This window comes from Neodiprion pinetum, chromosome 6 (assembly GCF_021155775.2).
Source record: "Neodiprion pinetum isolate iyNeoPine1 chromosome 6, iyNeoPine1.2, whole genome shotgun sequence".
NCBI classification, from domain to species: domain Eukaryota; kingdom Metazoa; phylum Arthropoda; class Insecta; order Hymenoptera; family Diprionidae; genus Neodiprion; species Neodiprion pinetum.
Window position 1 is genome coordinate 8,158,260 of NC_060237.1, and position 21,451 is coordinate 8,179,710.

General features: G+C 36.2%; 1 protein-coding gene across 3 annotated transcripts in view; it reads left to right on the forward strand.

The window, feature by feature from the left end:
* The window catches only part of LOC124222201 (phospholipid-transporting ATPase VA), a 60,499-nt gene extending 39,491 nt beyond the window's left edge, over window positions 1–21,008 (forward strand). The window contains exons 5-18 of one of the 3 annotated variants that reach the window (XM_046632938.2): window positions 11,930–12,205; window positions 12,539–12,707; window positions 14,125–14,478; window positions 14,566–14,858; window positions 15,066–15,197; window positions 15,311–15,584; window positions 15,699–16,137; window positions 17,076–17,431; window positions 17,565–17,852; window positions 17,981–18,232; window positions 18,412–18,516; window positions 18,603–18,790; window positions 19,051–19,209; window positions 20,608–21,008. In XM_046632938.2, coding sequence (XP_046488894.1) covers window positions 11,930–12,205; window positions 12,539–12,707; window positions 14,125–14,478; window positions 14,566–14,858; window positions 15,066–15,197; window positions 15,311–15,584; window positions 15,699–16,137; window positions 17,076–17,431; window positions 17,565–17,852; window positions 17,981–18,232; window positions 18,412–18,516; window positions 18,603–18,790; window positions 19,051–19,209; window positions 20,608–20,659 — 3,337 coding nt within the window. In that variant the 3' untranslated portion in view covers window positions 20,660–21,008. The remainder of the gene's footprint in view (window positions 1–11,929; window positions 12,206–12,538; window positions 12,708–14,124; window positions 14,479–14,565; window positions 14,859–15,065; window positions 15,198–15,310; window positions 15,585–15,698; window positions 16,138–17,075; window positions 17,432–17,564; window positions 17,853–17,980; window positions 18,233–18,411; window positions 18,517–18,602; window positions 18,791–19,050; window positions 19,210–20,607) is intronic. The other 2 variants (XM_046632940.2, XM_046632939.2) reach the window with 2 other exon arrangements.
* The last annotated feature ends 443 nt before the right edge of the window (window positions 21,009–21,451 follow it).

Consider the following 21,451-nt stretch of genomic DNA (forward strand, 5'->3'; position numbering starts at 1 on the left):
TATTGTTCGGATTGGGATTTGAAAAACTTGAAGAAACCAGAAGACCGATCGATGTAGAAGGACCAAGATATCGAATTGCAATAATGCAGAAAGTTCAAGCATAGAAAATTGTTTCATGTCGAAGTTAGTAACCTTGTCGTAACGATTCATTCTTAGGAAAAATCGTCATTTCGCGATTTTGGAATTGTTTGAAATTCAGTGAACTGTAATAAAACAAAAAAAAAAAACCTTTATTTTGAAATCTTACTTCCTTGAAAGTCATAGTAGAAATAAGAACACAGTGTTCTTTCCGCGATCTTTCGTCGCTACAACGTTTCGAACTTTAATTTCATAAATTTGAAATCATCTAGATCGTCGAAGTACAGAAATACGAAATATATGAAGGTAAAACCATAAATCGGTAAAATTTCGATTTGGTATAAATTTTGACAAATCTGCATTTTGGCATTGTATACTTTCTATATTTTGTCCTCCAAACTACGTACTCCGGGTTACTTTACGACTTGAGGAGTTTCGGAGAACCGATAACACAGAGTTTGTAACACAGTATTATAATCGGCCAACTACGTGAGCGTAGACTAAACTCTCGTTGTTGCTGACGCCGCGTCATCTTTCAAAGTTTACGTTACAGGCATGAAATCGTCGATCTTGAGCAACGTTGTGCCACGAATTTAACGAGTCGACACCGAGCTTTGAATGGTAAACGAAAAACAACAGCAACAACAACAAGAACAAGAATAACTAACGATATCGAGATTTTGAAATCTTACAACTTTGTTGTATTAATCAACGGTTTGTCGACTCGTTTTACTATGCAACAGTAAATATATCACACTTGGCGACGTACGAGGTATAGATATACATGCGATGGATAGTCTCTCCGCGCAATATCTATAAACCTAGACACCCACCTTCCATTCTGATTTGCTGCAACCTCGTGAACAGAGAGTGCAAACTATAACGATGTACGTTAATTTGCAAGGCTGATGAATATGTCACCGGAGTTTGAAACGGGTTTATACAGTACACACTGCGAAAAGTTTCGTTTCTTACAGTAACTTGAAAAATTCAGTACATAAAACAGGTATCGTTAAAAAAACTGTTTGAATATTGCTAATTGCTGTAACCATTTTGCGCTATCGTCGATCCTTTTGTGGTAATTGCAACGCAAAATCAGTTTCTGAGGTTTATTCTACTTTTTTTTTAGTTAAACGAGGCTTTAACGTCTTAATGGGAAAGAATAGTAACGGTTACTAAACTTTCGGGTAACAGCTAGAAAACTAATTTTCATTTTATACCTTGAACTGTATTCTTCGATTGTGGTAAAAAATGAAGACAGTTAAGGACTGAGCGGTAACCGGAACTTAAAATTTATCTCAGTGCAGTTTTATCATCGAACAGACGAGGAACGTACGCAGCTACGCGTAATTTTACAATAACCAGATAATTGCGCGGAAATATTTTCCAATGCTTCACCTCTTATTTCCAGATCAGCGGTTATACGAGAAACGGTTCTCATTGCATTCGTTATAAGGTATCAGAGATGAACGAAGTGTTAATTTTGACAGAATAATTTAATCATCAATTAAACACGATGCTTGCAAGCTTTGAGACGGCGATAGCGAGGTGTCTTTAAGATTTCGATTTATCGTCAGCTGGTAATAGCTTCCGAAGGCCGCACAGTTTGAGTCAAAGTAATCAAGTAATCCGATTAAGTCAGCTGGAGAGTAACGTCGGGGAAATGAGGATACCTATACCACGCTTCCGGGATTCTGAGTTAAGCTGCCACCTTCACGCCGTATAAATATACAACATACTGCACGCGCGTAAGACGTCACGAGGACGAGCTGAGGTGGAAACTGCACGCGTGACGCGATATTCCTCTATTTTTAACACGGTGGCCACTCGTCAGGGAAAATTCAGGGAGTATTACAATTGGTCGAGGAAAATGAACGGTGGTCCGGCGGAACGAGAAAGAACTAAGCTCGTTTCACGAAAAATCAAAATTCGACAAAATCGCACGCTAGGAATTTCTAATCAATGAAGATCGTGTTGAGAAGTAAAGTGCTTTTCGGTAGAAAAAATTCCTACTATTCACGAGAGAGATTTTTCCAAATTTTGTAAACGAAACAATGCTTCCCGGGTATATTTCTTCGATAAGCGCTGCGCATCCGTAGAGATGTTATAAATAGAGCTGACGAGACGCAGGGGTTAAGGGTAAGCGGAAGGGATGTCCTGGTCTGTACGAAAGATATTCCATCTACTCGATAAGTAAGTTTCTGCATGGATCTAAATATTGCATTGAAATTTTCGTAAAATGATTTAGTCAATGTTCCGTGTAAACGCTTGCGTGATAAAATAATTTTATAAAAATATTTCTGCGCTCAAGCTCGACTGTATAAAAATTACTTTCCGTCGCCGTTAAACAGAGTGTTACCACATTTTTAAATACCGATAAATTCGTAGCTTCATTAACTATTTACTCTAGTTGGCACTGTTACGTAGCCTTTTTACTCAGGAAAAGTCAAGGATTTTTTTCGACCGCTGTCAGTGGCCACCATGTCTAATTATGAAACTCGCATATACGTGCTATTAACAGAGCTTGCGGTATATTAGGTAGTAGGGTGAAACATACGAAACGAATTCATACGATAATTTACTCGGCATTATATATGTATTATACATACGTGTCTCCACCCGCATAAAGCAGGCACTAATCACCGCACGGGTCGGTGCACTCCTTCTCGGACCTTATTACTTATCACATCCTACCCTACTCGGCACAGTCTCCGCAATCTACATTCATGCGTGTATTTACGTACGTACGATCACGCTGGTGGTCCGAAACGCAATTCTAAGTCAAAGCGTTCATAGTAGTCCTCGATCTTTTCGTGCCCTGGAGGATACGCACACACAAACACAAACACAAACGCTCACTTTTCACCGTTCGTCGTCTGGGTTATGGATTTATGTCAGCTTCGGACATGCGAGACGTGTGTATGTGGGTGGGTGTTTCATTTATGGAAAAATAAACGCTAAATCGAATACAGAATTGGATATTTTCGACCTACGATGTCGGTTTTCGTCGTTCTCTTTGTCGTTGTCGGATTGCGGAGGCGATTTGAAAACCAATTTTATCCGGTGAAATTGCACAAGCTAAACACGCGTGCGGTACGTATTGATGATAATTAGAACTCCGTCGATTCGGAATACGGAATGCATGGTGTTTTAAAAGTCGTCACGGTGATTGAGATCGATCGTCGTGTGGCTCTTGGGAATGAATGTGTGGGTGCATGGAATCGATTTAATACCAGCCTGCTCTCGCCTTCTCGATTCGCAATCCAACACCGATGACATCGGCGTGTCGACGCTGACATTGACCACGAACTGTTCGTTCCTACCTTGGTACAATATATGTATGTATATATACACAGATACGTATAAATTGACATTTCCCATCACGTGTATAACACGCGTAAAACAAGCATTTGAACCAAATGAGGGGAAAAAATTATCGCCAATGAATCATTTACTCGAACCGTGACTGCAGGCTTTTTCCTCAAGCGTCATAATTTTATCATGCTCTGCGAACCTTTGCAAGGTAACTTTTTGCTTTTATTACCGCGTAAAGACCGGTCAACTTTTGGAAATACCTTCATTACAGGCATATATGTATTATGTATGTATGTTACATATCTTTTGTACGCGAATGAAAGTGAAAAATTATTCAAAAAGGTTACCCGATTTGACAAGTTGATGACATTTTGAATACTCGGTGTTTGAGAAACTTGACTTCTTCTTTCGCGCCAAATAAACAACGAATCGCTGTAATACGTGACGCAAGTTCAGGCTTGTCAAATTCACTTTGGCTTATTGATACAGTCTGCAGTAATTGTGTGGATAGTTTGTATATATATACACACACACGTGCGTGAATTAATGGCCATTATGGTGCACAATGAATCTGCTGTTCTAATATTTAAAATCAATCTTTGATATTATTGCGATCGTCACAGTTCCTTACTCGCAGAAACGGAAGTCGGGTACATGGTATAAAAATTTTGTTTAATTTGATTCGATAGTTTGTTCCGAGTAAGCGTACAAGTCGTTCTTTCATCTCCGTAAGTTTTCTTTCCCTAAAATTTCACGTCGTTTGAAACTTTTTTTTTATGACAATCGATTCGTTGTCTGGTGATGAAGGAAGAAAACTCGTCCGTTGTTTAAATCATTTTCTATACAATGACAAATACTTTCAGATACTTCGTTCACACAATCGTACACTGTGATTCCTTTGGTCAGGAATCAATGGAAACGACAACGAGCGTAACCAGGAAACGAGCTGTATTTTATATATTCGCTTTGCTGAAATTTTCTGTCTCAATATTGCTATACAACGACGAAACACTTCCCTCGGCAATGCGTCGTTTCTCATATAAATATATATATACATATATTCAATTGCTAGGTAACACGCATCTTCAAGTAGCTTCAAACGGACGCTTCATCAGCGCAAACTGTAAGATCCTTGCTGTTACACGGTATGTGCACCGAGAATTTCGAGGCGTTGCAATCAATCAATTGGCTTTGCATTGCATTGCATCATTAAAATATTCGTGACATTGCCTGCGGTCGACGTTGAATTTTATCCGTCTTTCTTTCGAAATGTTGAATTGTTTTTCGAAATAATATATTTGCCGAAAAATTGTCGAAAATCGTTGCCTTTCAGGCTTCTCAGTTCACTGCAACAGCCTGTATCAACAATACCGATATTTCGACGATCGTCGGCATCGAGCGTCGATATTCGAATTACATGACACTTGCAGGCTGCCAGGGATTCTTCGATACACGTTATAGGAATTTTATATGTATAGGTATATACCGAATACTAACCAGCCTTGAACTCGATTGATTCGTGGCGAAACCGACTACAATCGTCTCTAACCATCGCTAGATAACGCACTCTTCTTGGGTATAACGTACATAACGTCTAACTATCCTACCTATACAACTGACTTGTAGCGCTGAGAATTGAGTTACGTAATGATTTATATTACACACACACTCACACACACGTATACACGTATAGGGTGTTTATTGGAGTGAAGAAATAATTGTTATACAAGCCCCAATACCACCATTCTCTGATTCAGACAATGTGCTTCTGTCAGAGCATGTATATATATATATATATATATACTAGGTATATATGGACACACACATATGATACACTGAAAGGAATTTTCAGTTTCGGTTACCGGTAAATCCTTAACTATTTTCATTTTTTATACCACAATCGAAAAATATAGTTCTAGGTAGAAAATGAAAATTAATTTTCTAGCTGTTACCGGAGAGTCTAGTATACGTTACTATTCTTTCTCATTACGATCACGTTTGCTATATTTTCTTGCAACTGTTGCGAAAATTTAATGCTTGTGCAACGATAAATTGACGTTAAAGCCTTGTTTAACTAAAAAAGTAGAGTAAACCTCAGAAACTGATTTTGCGTTGGAATTACCAAAAAAGGCTCGACGATAGCGCAAAATGGTTAGGCTTACCTCGTTTTTCGTAATACCAACAATATTGAAACAGTTTTTTTTCTAACGATACCTGTTTTGCTCAATTTTTCAAGTTACTGTGAGAAATGAAATTTTTCTCAGTGTATATATGCGTCCCGTTTATGCCTTACTAATGCACAATTTGTTGTTTCGTTAAATTGTTACAACGATTTTTCTGCCCTCTAAAGGTATGCAGGGAAGAAGAGAGGTGCGTATACGTATACCTTTTCCTGAATTCGATTTGTTCGTGTAGATACGTATTCGTGTGTCTGTACGTAGCGAAGAAACTATCGCGTCATGATCGATACGGAAATAATTTGTTCAATCAACGGTACAGATGGAAACGCTATGTATGTAGTATAGGTGGATATTGTATACATACATACCGTCTGTTTATTCCAAGTGCATAAACACTACATTCCAATTCTAATTATTACGATGATTATTATTATTGTTGTCATTGTTGTCATTAAATCAGTGTACCGGAAGTAATCAAACTGATGTCATTAGCGTTTGATAGTCTTTTTTATTTTCAATTCCTTACTTACGTCACGAATGATGATGCATTCTCAAGTCTCCTTCGACATTGAACAACGTAGACGCTGGGAATAATTCAGTTCCTGATTTTAGCCAATCGATGTAGTCTTGGAGATCTATCGTGTATAATTCGAACGTAATTTGCGAATGCCAATTGTACGGGGTATTACATAAATAACTAGATATAATGCGTGATTTATTTATTACCAATAAACTTACGATACGAACACGCAATTTTCCCTGCATGTTACATGTTGTATAGTATACTCGTTGCGCATTTATCGTCGGGTCTAACGAAGATGCATTTGTTGAAATTGAATTGCGCACAGCACGCGAAGATATGATGATGAAAAAATAGTCTAACCTTGATTCATTTCTATTTCACGATAATTTCACACGCAAATGTTCACGCCTGACGATCTGAAATCATTTTTATAACCATTACAACACAGGAACGTGTAGAGGAATGCACATCTGATTTTTACAAACGCGAAATCGATACTTTCCCCGGTCAATCTTCTCAGTTTATTTATTTAGCACCTTGCAGTACAGGTATTGCATGTTTTTCTCTTAGCGTTTCTCTTCTGTTGTTAAGTGTGCAGAACTTTTTTTTAACACTTGTCCAAAAGTCGTTGTTCTAATCATGAAATTGTCAGTTAATTTAGCAAAATTTAATCCTTTTGTTTCTTAATTATATTATTGAAGAAAAGAAAATTGGGTCGCTAACTTTTGCAATCGTTGTTGGTAATATATAAAATTATTTGGTTAATTACAGTTGCTTGTATAAATTACGTGTATATGTATAAGTTAAAAATGACGCATTAACGGTACGACGGTGATTGAAAAAAATGAATCGTCATTGCCATTCCAAACGCATTGATGATACCTATATAATTATCATTTCACGTCCTATTATACGCGATGAAAGTATACGGTACTTCATTTATAATCACTAAATTAAACCCTGTGTAACGAAAGTGTGAAGAACGAATAAAAATAAAAAATTCCGCTCAGAGCTGCCCCAAATCTTAAAATTTCTTTTACGCAACCTGCAGACTTGATCGGTAGTAAGAAACTTTTGCGTGTGAAGATTGTTTCGCTTCCAAGAACACCGGAAGTCCGTGTATTTTAAGTAGGTGTAGAAATCATCGTTTTTTTCCGTTTTGGCTTGCTAATTTTTTAATCTTTTTTTTTTGTTTTAAATTTAATACATTTACTATTATTATTATTATTATTTATTATTATTATTATTATTATTATTATTATTATTATTATTATTATTATTATTATTATTATTATTATTATTATTATTATTATTATTATTTAATACACAAAGACAGAAGGAATGATATATGTATATATATATATGTATGTATGCATAGAAAGAGAGAATACATTCTTCGGTATACGTAATTACTATACATATGCGCTGACTTTCGATTTCTCTCTTCGATACTCATCGCTTCGAAATCGATTTAAATATAGATACTGAGGGAAGTTGAAATCTTTATGATCGGCAGTGAAGGATAAATGGATCTCCGCGATTTTTGCTACCCTATCTATAATTGCACGTTTCATACACTTCATCAGCTGTATTTCGCCCGAAACATTTCTCTGCGGTATCGAAATATCTGTTTTTAACTCCCTAAAGTGAATAATTTTCTTCAATTATACTTCCATCTGGTACGTGTTGTATGAGTTACATTCTAAACTGATATAAACCGTCTTGAATTTGAAGTTTATTACTCAATTGTATAGGATTTTTGTATCTATGATTTATTAACAATCGTCGTTGGTGCAGTCACGAGAAACACGTCGATAGATCTCGATTTTAACACTATATTCAATCCCAATGGTTTACTCTTTGCTCATTCCTTGCACGATTTCGATATTTTCAAATTTTCGCGACATAGTCCGCAAAGAATTTTGCTGCGAAAAATAGTTAAATCTAAAATGAATATTTACTTGCGGTATTTTCAAGGCCTAATTACCACGAACTTTCATAAATGGTTTAAAGGATCTTGACGACCAAACAATTAACCTCATGCCTTTGGTGCGGTATGAAAGGTTGTTTGTTGAAAAATAAATGAACAATATTTGCAGTGATTTTTCCATAAATTTCTGCATCGTCTGCAGCAACGTCTTACTTTAATTTTTAAAGTAAGGACAGTGGAGGGTATTTTTTCGAATTGTTAAAAATCAAATCTATCATTCGTAAACAATAAATAGTGAGGGAGAAAAAGTTTTTTTTGTTTTTTTTTTTTACCAACAAGCTTTACAAGTGACACTCTTCTAACGTAAGAATACGTCGCGACATTTCTCGACTTATGATAAAACGCAAGGTTCTTCAGTTTACTGTGCGTATATTATAAAACGTGTAACGTGTACCTTGATAACAATATCGCGTGCAGTTGTGCTGCTAATTGTCAAGTCTTCTAGTTGGTCACGTTGCTTAGGCCTGACTATTTCTTTCGTCGTTTCTCTCTTTTTCTCTCTTACTTTCATTCTCTCTCGTTTTCTCTCTTTCTCTTTATATTACTTTAGTTTAGTTCGGTTTATTTTACTTTATCTTATTCTATTGTGTTTTGTTTTTAAATTATTTTTTGTATCTATTTTATTGTAGTACCTGACCCAAGGTGAACAGAACAAAACCTATATGTCTCTTTATCTATCTCTGAGAGTCAATATAACTATTATAAGTGCAAAATATGAACAATCTAATCAAATTCAGTCATTGATGTTAGATTTTTTTTTCAGTCCTGTGATAGAAACTCGTACAAAATTGAAGCTAGCCGACAGAATTAGCAGCCAGATGTTCTAATGCTCATTCGAAATAGGCAACGAAGTTGTAAAATAAAAATTAAGCCAAGTACTTTGAATCTCCGATACTTTCATAGAATTAAGTGGCTAAAACTGAGCTGCATTTTTCTATTCCCAAAAAGTTTAACAAATTTAGCTGCTGCCTCTGGCTGCTAGTTTCAGCTTCACGAACCTCGCCTGTATTATTCTATTTAATTGTTCGTAATTTTTTTTGTCTCAGGCTGTTATAATATTTGCAATGAAATATTCATTTTATTGGTTCGAACAAATAACTCGTATTCTTTTTATCTTGCGATCGATCGATCAATCATTCCAGTCGTCCGCCTATCTCGGTAGAATTTTGTTTAACCGTATTGCCGCGATCGATTTGCGATTTACTGAGGTTTTTTCCCCTTTGTTTCTCATTCTTCTCGAATCGTTTTCGTATGTCACGCTTTTTTTACGTTGAACTTTCGCGGTATGTCTTCTGTCTCTCTTTCTCTCTCTCTCTCTACTTATCCAGTGCAGATTGTACAGCCAGATGTAGCCAGGCACGCGAGTGAAAGGACAGTCTTGTAGTGGTATAAATAAATTCTTACGACATGGAAAATCATGGTCATCCCACAAAAGGTATTCAGCACGCGGATCTCGTTGCTTATTAATTGAAAATATCAATTCAGTAATACGACTTTCGCGTACCTATATGAGCAAAAATCTAGTCGGCCGAATCCATTTCGCTTTTATGCCTATTTCTATACTCTATTATAGCGTGACGTGAAATTAGAGCGCGTGGTAGGTCATCATTCCCTTTATCTTTATTTAATCGAGACCCGGTGTGAAGGAAGGTACGAATACCGGTGCTTTATGCATGTATACTATACGTATAATTAAATTGAAAATCGATAATAACGATGCGTACGTAACGATTATAATTATATCCGTGAAAATCACTGTACATTATAGCTCTGCAAGTGTCGATGGAATTTTTTTTTTTTTTTTCTTATTTTTTCCTTTTGTTTGTAAGTGACGTGGCATATGTCAATAATAATACTTTGCAATAACAATTGTTATTATTGTACCAGTTATTATTTTTAACGAGACTGAACCTGGAATTTTAGAAACGTGTCGAATAGCCATGCTTGGGCGTCCGGATTTGAATCAGTTTACGGGAGTTTCTTATATGGCATTGCGAAACACATGAGTTTTCAAACTTTAAATTCGACGTTTAGGCTTATTTATTTGGCAGACAACCAGATGCAGCCGAAGTTATTGATTTTGGCGAAACGCGGAAGCCAAGCCGCCGTATGTTCGTAGGCGGGCAAAGAGTTTGGGGCGAACGTGAACGTTTATAGCGTAGACCTAGCGCAAATCTAGCCCGAGTATAATTGATTCGCTTCGTAAAATATGGCTCGTGGTATGCAATTTTAGGCGATACACGGTGGGTGTCCTATTTCCGCAAAAGTACCCTAATTATTTCGCTCTCTTCTTACAAGCACTCGAAAACTAAAGATTTCGCCTAATTCTACCCCAAAGCAATCAATTTCACTCTAAAACTCCCTTATTTTTGCCACTCGGTTACTTTTTGTTCGTAAACTAAAATTGTGTGAAAAAAATTAATTTCATACTTGAGAACGATGTTTAAACACTTCCAACTTAGCGTATGAACGAGAAAATAAATAAAATAAAACACATCGAATTTCGAAACTCTTTCGTAATTCACAAAATCATAATTCTTACGGGTTTAATTTATTGTCGTTATTATCTACGAAATACGTGAGCTCGTTACAAATTATTTTGTTCATAAATCTAGTTGGAAATATAAACATTGTTCTGAAGCGTCAAATTGATTTTTTCGCTCCGTTTTAGTTTGTGAAATAAAAGTATTAAAAAAAAAATTAACAAGCATTGAAAATTTCGATCGTTCCTTGGCACCTGTTAATATTATCCAAAAAATATATTTATACTTACAGGGGATTTCTTTTTCTTTTTTTTCTATAACATGAACATATTTTTGCTGTGCAATCAAAAAAATTCCAAAACGACCAAAATAACGGACAACTTAGTGTGTATCTAATTTTGCTCTATTTGTTCGGTACTGTGAGAATATATTGGAACTCTAATACCCTCCTATTTTCACAAAGCTTCTCCTTATTTCCCCTAAAATTACCTATCTTGAATACCGCGAAGCTCGTTATTTGTACGTCAGAACTTCTTCTCGCCGATCGGTTAACGATACATTTATAATGACAATTTGAAATCGCGTAGGTATTTTTTCCCCTCATTTTTCTCTTTCTGAAATTCGAATGAAAGATTCGTCTTGGATTTCCTTCAAGTCGGAGGAATAGAAGTATATACGTATATTTTTTTTTCTGTAGAGTTATTTTTTATCTTCACTTTTTCATGGCTGCAAATCGAATATAAATATTAGTTATGTACCTCCTCGACTTTAGCTACACTTTATTATCAACGTGTTACCTCTTTTTCTTTCAAGACAGCAGACACGCTTGTATTACGTACGCGTAGAGATACAATTCGAGGCGGAGTTATTATTGGCATCGAAAAACAAGCGGATCACGCTCGATCTGACGTCACTTACATTTTAGTGAAACATTTTTCGCACTTATGTTGTATTAATACGCAAACGGGAGACGCGAGTAGCGATATTATATTAATATTGGTAAACAGGTGTGGATATTTATTTTAGCGCCTGCATTACGATGATACGACGTCTTATACCGCGATATTTTTATTAACGTGATTCTTTGGACGATATAATTTATTATACACGACGATAAGTGTCGATTGGTGAAATTTCATTTTCCTTTTCATTATTTAATTCATATCCGTGCAAAATATTCTACCTCTGTGACTTCCTACGTCGATATTTGTATGATGATAATAATATTTACCGTTAAATATTTATTTACTCGTGGCGTGTATTGAACATATGCGCGGGGTTTGATAAACTTTTATTTATCGGAGGTTCGGGTCAAGTTGTTATACCACGTAGTATTAATTATCGTTTTATCTGATTACAGGGAGAGCGACCGATACAAAAAGGTTGCCTGGAAGGACGTTAAGGTTGGCGACCTCGTCCATTTGTCAAACAACGAATTGGTACCTGCAGATCTTTTGCTATTGAGAAGCAGCGATCCTCAGGGTTTGGCCTACCTTGACACCTGCAATCTTGACGGTGAAACGAATTTGAAACAGCGCCAAGTTGTCAGGGGATTCTTAGATTTACAAAATAGTTTTAAACCGTCCAAATTCCGATCGGTTGTCGAGGTAGATCAACCGAGCACAAGAATCTACAGGTACGCGTATCTGCTTACTTTATGACTTCAATTCTGTTATAATCTACGTCATAGTTGGTAATAAAAAGAAATAAATAAAAAAAATTCTCTCCCAAACTATCTTCTACAGTATGTGCATGTGTGTGTATTTTATTTTTTTTTATTTTTTTGTTTCTTATTGCTAGAACCCTTTGATTTATTCTTCCAACTCTGCTTGCGATGGATTTCTCTTTAGCACGTACGCCAATAAATTTTGTTTATACTCACATTGATGTGGCTGTTTTTTTTATTGTCTGTGTTTTTTTTTTCCCCTATGATTTTATTAACGCGACGTTTTTTTCTTTCTAATTTTAGGTTTCACGGGGCCGTGGTTCATTCCTCTGGTTCCAGGGTGCCTGTTTCGACAGAAAATCTTCTTCTCAGGGAATGTCTTTTGAAAAACACCGACTTTGTCGAGGGGATCGTCGTTTATGCCGGTCACGAAACGAAGGCTATGTTAAACAATGGCGGACCTCGTTACAAGGTTTGTAAAATATCTAAACTCGAATCGATGTTATAAATAATCTGGCAATTTCGACTTACCGTCTGAAATGAATTATTATCAATTCCCTGTTATCCGAAATTCAAGTATTTGTTTATATAAACACAAATTTTTACCGTGAGCAAACTATATGTAAAATTTGTTTTCTTTTCCAGTACATTCTTTATACTTATGTTATTGGTTATTTTGCACCCCGAGTAATTCGGCGACTATGTTTACTGACCTTTTGTTTTTAAATGCCACAATTCCGCTACTGCTACCGAGTAATTACAATTTACAATATAAACGCTACGTGTAATTTACGCTGATACGATTAATGATTGACTTGCAATGCACACGCCATATCTCTCTAACGTCTATATTAATTATTACCGTCTGAATTATATGCACATACTTACTTTGAATTTTTCATCTGGTATCTTTCACGCCTGTATGTATGTCTGTATATTATTTACCCACTTTTATCGCTATTATACCTTCCATATAATGTATAGTACTTTCATGTTGACCTGCGTCTGCGAGTAGCTTTAATTCTGTGTGCAGAGTATTATACGTTATTGTATATACGTACGTCTTATAAAATTATCAATCAATCAATTATGTCTGTTGATATTCGGCTTCGGAACGAGCCTATAAATATAAATTTTTAACGATTGATCACTGAGAGATTGATGATTTGCTGTAAATATATATCGCTTATTTTTTCCCTCACGCGTATTTCAAATTTTATTACGTTTATAAAAAGGGGATCGAGTTTGATTTAGCTCGAGACAAATATCGCGGTATATTATTTATAATTTTATTATCGTCTTCGTTTTTCATAGTGCACTACATATATCAGAGGCTGGTTAATCGGAAAGATATTAAACAATCTAATCAAAATTACCGGAAACGCTGTGATTATGGCATAATCTCGACCGAAAGGATGATAGTTTACGATGAAAGAGCGTCATGAATGAATCTTACGACAAAACTAATTTGAGATAGCGGGAATCTATAAATAGCAGTACTGGAAAAAAAGGAAAAAATAGACAAAATAATAGAGGCTTATCATTTCTCAATGTGTTTCGCTTGGTTGCCCAAGAGCAATTTGGATTCCCACCAATTTATTATCACTCACCCACTCAGACTGACTGGAGACAAGAATGCGGATATGAGATGAAATACTAAACAGAGATGTGCTCACTAATTCATCAACTTGCCTTGATAGATCTATCGAAGCAAATATCTTTCTTAAAAATAAAAAATCGCGTTCAAGCTAATACTCGAATTTTTTCCATCCACGTTTATCGAATCAAAGATATTTATAACGGTATATATTTTGTAGCGGTTTCGATCGTTTTCCTTTGGCAATAACAAAAGCATGATTTTATTGCACTTTTTCTTTACAATGTTTCAGAGGTCCCGACTGGAACGTCAGATGAATTTGGATGTTGTGTGGTGTGTTTTTATACTGGTCGTACTATGCCTAGTCGGTGCGATCGGCTGTCGTTTATGGCTCTCTGGCTATGATCTGCAAGTTCCTATTCCATTTCTACCAGATCCTCAGAATCCTAGTTCCGAAGGAATGCTCACTTTCCTCACCTTTGTTATTATACTCCAAGTAATGATTCCCTTAAGCCTTTACGTCACCATTGAAATGGCAAAGGTCGTGCAAGTTTATCACATTGGAAACGACAGAGCGTTGTATGATCCGGATACTGACCGCAGAGCAGAATGTCGAGCTTTAAATATCACAGAGGAATTGGGCCAGGTACAAAAAATCAAATTGAACATCGTAAGAAGTCGTTGATTTAATCAGACAGATAGTAATGAGTCCTAGCTTTCTTTTCTCTTTCAGGTACAGTACGTGTTCTCAGACAAAACTGGTACTCTGACGGAGAACAAAATGGTATTCAGGCGGTGCGCTGTTGGCGGACAAGACTACGGTCATACCGGAGAGGGAGAAAATTTAATACCTAGTATTAGGTTGAAGGAAGACTTACTCATCGGTTTATCCAGGCATAGATTACAGGAGTTTCTGATACTTTTAGCAGTATGTAATACGGTTGTTGTCAATACATCGCCGCACCATGACGTTATGAATTCTAGCGGCGTTATCGAAGAACCACATAAAAATGGAGCTCACACTAGGTAAAGGAGATTCAGAATATCTAATCTTATAGTTTCTTCCGTAATCCAGGGTTCTCTTTGTTACTTTCTTCTTTGGTGAAATATTTTACTCGCAAAAATCTGTGAATTTTTGCGGACAAAATTGAGAAACATTTAACGGAAATGGATAAAATTTTTTACAACACTGCCGAGTTTGATGAAAGAATATGTTTGAATTTTGCTTTTTAGATATGCCAGACTGACAGAGTCCAGAAGTGTCACGCCCAGTCCGCCACCGCCTGGTACGAATCTTTCGCCAATTCAATCTTCTACTGATGCTACAGCGACTGGAGATCATGCGCCACATGTGAAACTGTCAAGGTAAACGATTAGACAATAAATCCGACATACGAACGATTCGCCCAAATTATGTTCTTTGAAGTATGGAAACCCAGTGAATCGGAAACTGAGCAATAATTGAATTTAAAATGTAGTTGCTTATTTGCTTACAGGCCAAAACTTCTGGGTGTCTCGTCAATTCCGGGTCTCAACATCAGTATACTTACGCGCAAGACATCACCGACACAGCATCGTAGTTCTAGTCCAGCTCATTTCGAGCCTCCTCCAATATACGAAGCTGAAAGTCCCGACGAATTAGCTTTGGTCTTAGCTGCGAGAGCTTATGATGTTAAGCTTGTGAAACGAACACCTCACAGCGCGCTAATCTCTCTGCCAGACAAGTCGATGCTGGACTTTGAGATTCTCAAGGTTTGTGGTTTGCAACCATGTTCCATACTTCTTGCACCAAGATGGTTCAGCATGCGGTTTTAAATACGCTACGTACTTTTATGAACCCATGTTAAAAAGATAATACCATTTCAGGTACTGCCGTTTGACTCAAGTAGAAAGTGTATGTCGATTGTTGTACGGCATCCGCATACCAGGGAGATTGTTATGTACACAAAGGGTGCGGATTCGACGCTCATGTCATCGCTGAACCCGAATGACGACGAATCAACGTCGAATTTAGCCAGCAAAATTAGGCAACAGCTGCATTCCTACGCTCGCCAAGGTCTTCGCACTTTGGCAATGGCTCGTCGAACTCTCACTCTTCTTGAGTTTGAAACTTGGCTCCAGCGACACAATGAGGCTGAACTTGCTACTGAAAACCGGGAAAGGCGTCTGAGAGATTCTTATGCTAGTCTTGAATCTCATCTTACGCTGTTAGGCGCCACAGGAATCGAGGACAAACTTCAGACTGGTGTACCAGAAGCGATCGCCGCTCTCATTGCTGCTGGAATTGTAGTTTGGGTCCTAACTGGTTAGTTGACAAGAAGTTTAATGATCTGGAAAACCTATATATTTCAGAGATTCTTATTTCATAAAAAAATCTCCGGGCATCTGTGAAAATTTGGATTTTACAGATTTAAAAACACAGATTACATTTTTATACTAGTTCTCAAAGTTTTCGCGTTTCATTTCTGCAATGATTAGTATTTCGTTTTTTCATTTACACCAAACGAATCAATCAATTCACGTGAAACGGGACTAAATAAATCATAAATTGACCTCGATGTTTCTGATTTTGCTATAAATTTTTTTTAAACCGGTTTCAGTACTTTTAGTTCAGTTAACAGTTCAAATATGAGGTCAAAAAGCTGTTCCGCTTGACATAGAAAGACTCAAATGTGGTTTACGTAATTCCACACTCGGTAAATTTAATGAGCTGATTTCTTCCCACTTTATGGCTTTGTGCCTTGTTGTTTGGATTTGTAAATAGTCATCACTAATTTTGAATCGATATTCGTCGGTTGTGTTTAGACATATCTAGATATGACTGGTTGACAGCACAAGTATCAAATCGAGTAAACAACTAAAAATGCGCTTCCAGACTTACAAGAGATTTTCAAATAAAAAATGGGTGTATCAGTTAGAGCCTTACGTTGCTGCAAATAATTTTTCAGTATTTGAGTACTGTTTTTGTCAATAACACTAGTAGTTTCAGAATTGAATATTTTGGACGTTTTTCGATTTACAAAATGTCACATGCAACCGTGACAAGCAATTTTGAACGTCAACAATAGTTCATATCAGTGATTACTTCTACTCTGAATTACCTAGCTGCACAGACTCATTGAGTCTTCATACTTATCAATTAATATTGAGAATCTAGAGCTGGTGCAGAAATACTCGCGAAAGAAAATTAACTGAGTCTATTTTGAAATTTGTAAATATTTTCATTTCCACTCGTTGTTATAGGAGACAAGCCAGAAACAGCGGTGAATATTGCCTACTCAGCGCGATTGTTCTCACCATCTATGCAATTGCTTTGGTTGCAAGCACGATCCAAAACAGTTGCAGAAACCTTGATTCACGGTCATTTGGAAGCTATTGAACAGGAGCATTTAGTCGATTATTCCACCGATGTTAATGATGCTGATCCATCGGAAAGAGTTGCTCACAGAATTGGATCTCGACGACAACGTGCCTTGGTTGTGGATGGAAAAACACTTACTTTTATTTTGGATCCAAGGTCAGGACTGACTGGGCCATTCCTCGAGTTAACTCGTCTTTGTACCAGTGTTTTAGCTTGCCGGGCTACCCCTCTACAAAAAGTGAGTGATAGTTTTAGATTTCACAAAAGTTTCTCTCAGAATCGCACCATCTTTATTTCATTCAAACTTGAGTAATTTAGCCACGTTCGATACTGAATTTGTTACTATTATACGATTCTTTCTGATATTTCAGGCCTATATCGTACGCGTCGTTAAAGAACAGCTTGGTATGAGAACTCTTGCTATTGGCGATGGAGCAAACGATGTTAGTATGATTCAGACAGCGGATGTTGGAGTTGGCGTTTCTGGGCGCGAAGGCACCCAAGCCGTGATGGCTGCGGATTTTGCTATTGCTAGATTTCCGTTGCTGACCAGACTCCTTCTGGTTCACGGTCATTGGTGCTACGACAGGCTGTCTAGAATGATTTTATACTTCTTTTACAAAAACGCCACCTTTGTCTTCCTAATTTTTTGGTTCCAGGTCAGTTCGTTCGTTTTGTTTTTCTTTTTTTCATCAATTATTGTACTTCTTCAGCGATTGCTTTTTGTAAAGTATAAAAATACACCGATAATAATCTAAGCACACGTAAATCAATCTATAATTTTTAGCTGTACTGCGGATTTTCGGGAGCTGTGATGATCGATCAGATATATTTAATGCTCTACAATTTATTATTCACATCTCTGCCTCCTCTGACGCTCGGTGTTTATGACCAACTCGTCGCAGCTGGTACGCTAATGGCATCCCCTCAATTATATGGAAGAGGGCGGTTAGGCCTTGTATATCAGCCTCATTCGTTCTGGATAACAATGGCTGACGCACTTTATCAAAGCATAGTTATTTTCTTTACCACCGAGGCTGTAAGTATAATCATTACTTGATTATAAGTATATAAACATTAGTTCATAATTAGCAAGATTTTACTTATTTGTACATTGTAAAATCAGTCAATCATTGTTATTCTATTATTATGTATGGTTTACATTAATGGTACATTTCTCATTGTATTGTAGTAATTATGGATCAATTTTTTTCAAAGGCCTACCATGACTCTGATGTGGATATCTGGGAGTTTGGAACGACAATTCTGACCTCTTGCATGATCTCGATGCTTATTTATGTCGCGATAGAAACTAGGTCTTGGGTAAGAGAAGATACCATGAAAAAGGATTAACATGTATTGATACATACTATAATTTATTCTGATAAGTTTTCTTTTTCTTTTTTCAGACAATAATTCACGTAGGCTCTATAATCATTTCACTGGGTGTGTTCTTTGGATTTTGTCTCATTTACAATACCGTATGTGTCAATTGCATGGGACTACCAGGATCTTATTGGGTTATGCAAACTGCTATTTCGAGATACATTTATTGGCTGACTGTCATTGTTGCATCCATCCTCGCAATGCTTCCCAGGTGAGACGAAAGAGAAGTCGTCTTGTCGATTGTATTTTTAATTTTGACAATATAATATAATGTAATCAAAATTTTTTACTCGATTACTACACCTTTGTACTAGATCTAATTGAGAGATATTCTTGTTATTCTGTGCTCATGGTTCATTTCTATTTCTGTTATATAAAATGTATGGGTAATATATGTGTTTATTAAACTGCTCTGTTGTTTTTCCCTTTTTTTTTTTTTTTTTTTTTTTTGTGAACATTTGCCTATCCCAGGCTGGTATACAGGGCAGTGAAAACTACGGTGGCACCGGACGTGATACAGCAGGCGATTTTGGAATCTTCGGCAACAAATCGTCAACGACAGAGGATTGCAGGCAGAGGTGAGGTACTCGTTGCCGGTTGGTCACGATCAACTCAACATGCGACAATCAGGTAACAAAACTTTTACAGTGTTGGACCCTGCGAAATTTTTCATCTCGTCTTTGCGTGCCATTTCAAGGTCATTGCGTGTGTTTTTCTATAATTTTTTTTATTGCGTTTCGGTTTTCTGCAATAGTTTTTAGTCTCACACTTTTATTTTAATTTTTGTACATAATATAACTACATTTATGCACATTGCACTTAGTTGTGATCAGTGTGTGAAGCATTGCACTGTTATTTTTATCTGGCTATACAAAACTGTATCAGGATTTATTCATTGAGGTTCGATAAACGCAGATTAATCCGTTATGCTGTGATTGATTCAGATAACATTGCACACAGTTGGCGTCTCAAATTGTTTTTCGTATACCTGATTATTGATCAATTTATGACTAGGCATAAATGACGAGATTACAAATTTCACTTAGATGACAAAATGATCGTCTGGGTCCAACGTTCCACAGGTCACCATCAGGCTTGTACATACATCTGAAAGTCCATTAAATTCAATCCCTACGTCGTTTACTGTAAAACGCTTTTGAACACTGATCATTTATTCTGATCACAACTTTGAAAGATTCGATAAATTTATATTGTAAAGTAATTGAATTATCCGGTTTTCTTTCACTCTGTCTCTTACATCATTGTAGAAACAAGTCAGCTAGTTTCTTTTTACTTTGCTAATATAATCACTCATGTAATCTTCTTATACATGCTTTAATATCTCAAGGTCATGGTTTCAAATATTTTACACGTGTCCTATCATCACCAAACTAATTTTGTACTTTGAACATGAAAAATTTAATACATCTATTATAACTAATAGACTCGACGAAATTTTTTCACAAATAACAATCAGTATATATTTCTTCTTATTAATTTCTGGAACATTCTGCACATATTCCAAGGTAAGCTGCATGATTTCTTTTTCTTTTCCATGTATATTGTTTGTTCTCTGTACTCGGAATTTCTACACATACAGGTAAGTAACCGTGTTGCCGCCGTAACTTGCAACATCGTATTTTTCATACATTGCATTTTGCTTATAATAACTACCACTCTATTAATCATACATTTTTCAAAAATTAACAACAGTAAAATCTGGACTTCATCACGTATGATATGAAGTGAAAAAATGTAGAAAAAATAGTCATATAGTTTATCGTCATTTTTGCTGGTTTTTTAATAACATTATTACTTATTGTTTTAGTTTATCTATTTGAGTGCCAATTTCTTATCTAGAGTTTTAATAATCACTGTATTAGCACAGCTTAAAATTTATTATTTAGCTAATTAGTTTGAACATTATGTTGGTACAATTTTCGCCTACGAATAAATGAATATTTTACACTGTTGGACGTTGTATTGAAGAATTAATTTAGACTCATTGAAATACTTAAATTTTTTCAGACCAGGAAGTTATGGGCCTAAGGATAACGCTCTGACAACTGTAGTTGCATGACATCCGTGTGTCACAATAAGCAGATACCTCTTCAAGATTAAATCCAACCACCAAACAACAAACAGTAATATCGCAGTTAGTTGAAAGTATTGTTATATATCCTTTCCTCCATAAATACACAGACACACCTGTAAACACACACAAAGAGTACAACGCCTGATTTTATATTACGTGCTACTTGCCACAGTACCTATCCACTTTTGGTTGGCTAAAAAAAAATTAAAAAAAAAAGTATTAACGCGTCCCGAATTTAGATTTTGATGTGATCTAGTTTCGTGATTTGCACTCCTAAGGAATTGTGTGAACTAGTTTATGCTATTTAACAGCCAATCATACCAGTTTCATATTGCCACGCACGTAAAATGGATACAGGTTCATTTTGCGCACTGTATTCACAATTATTAGAACTTAATTGAGGGTTGAATTATACTTCAACTTTAGCTAGTTGTCATTTCACTTGGCGTGAACAACGTTTGATATGATTTAGAATCAGCGTAAAGCCAAGACCAAATTATAAGTGTGTCCAATAGCGGTCATATTGATTCCACGATGAAGACAAGGTTTTCCTCGATGTTGAAAACCTAAAATTATCGCACATTATTTTTCAGCCAACACTTTTATCAACGAAATAGTTTGCATATCAAATATTGGCTAAATACCTTGAGTTGTCGAGAATTTAGTGTGCGAAAATCACTTGTACGCGCGTCTACATGTATTGCAAAAAGAAGTATGATTCTCTCTCAAACCTCTTATAAATTTAGTAGTATACCTTAAGTTATAGATATATAAGAA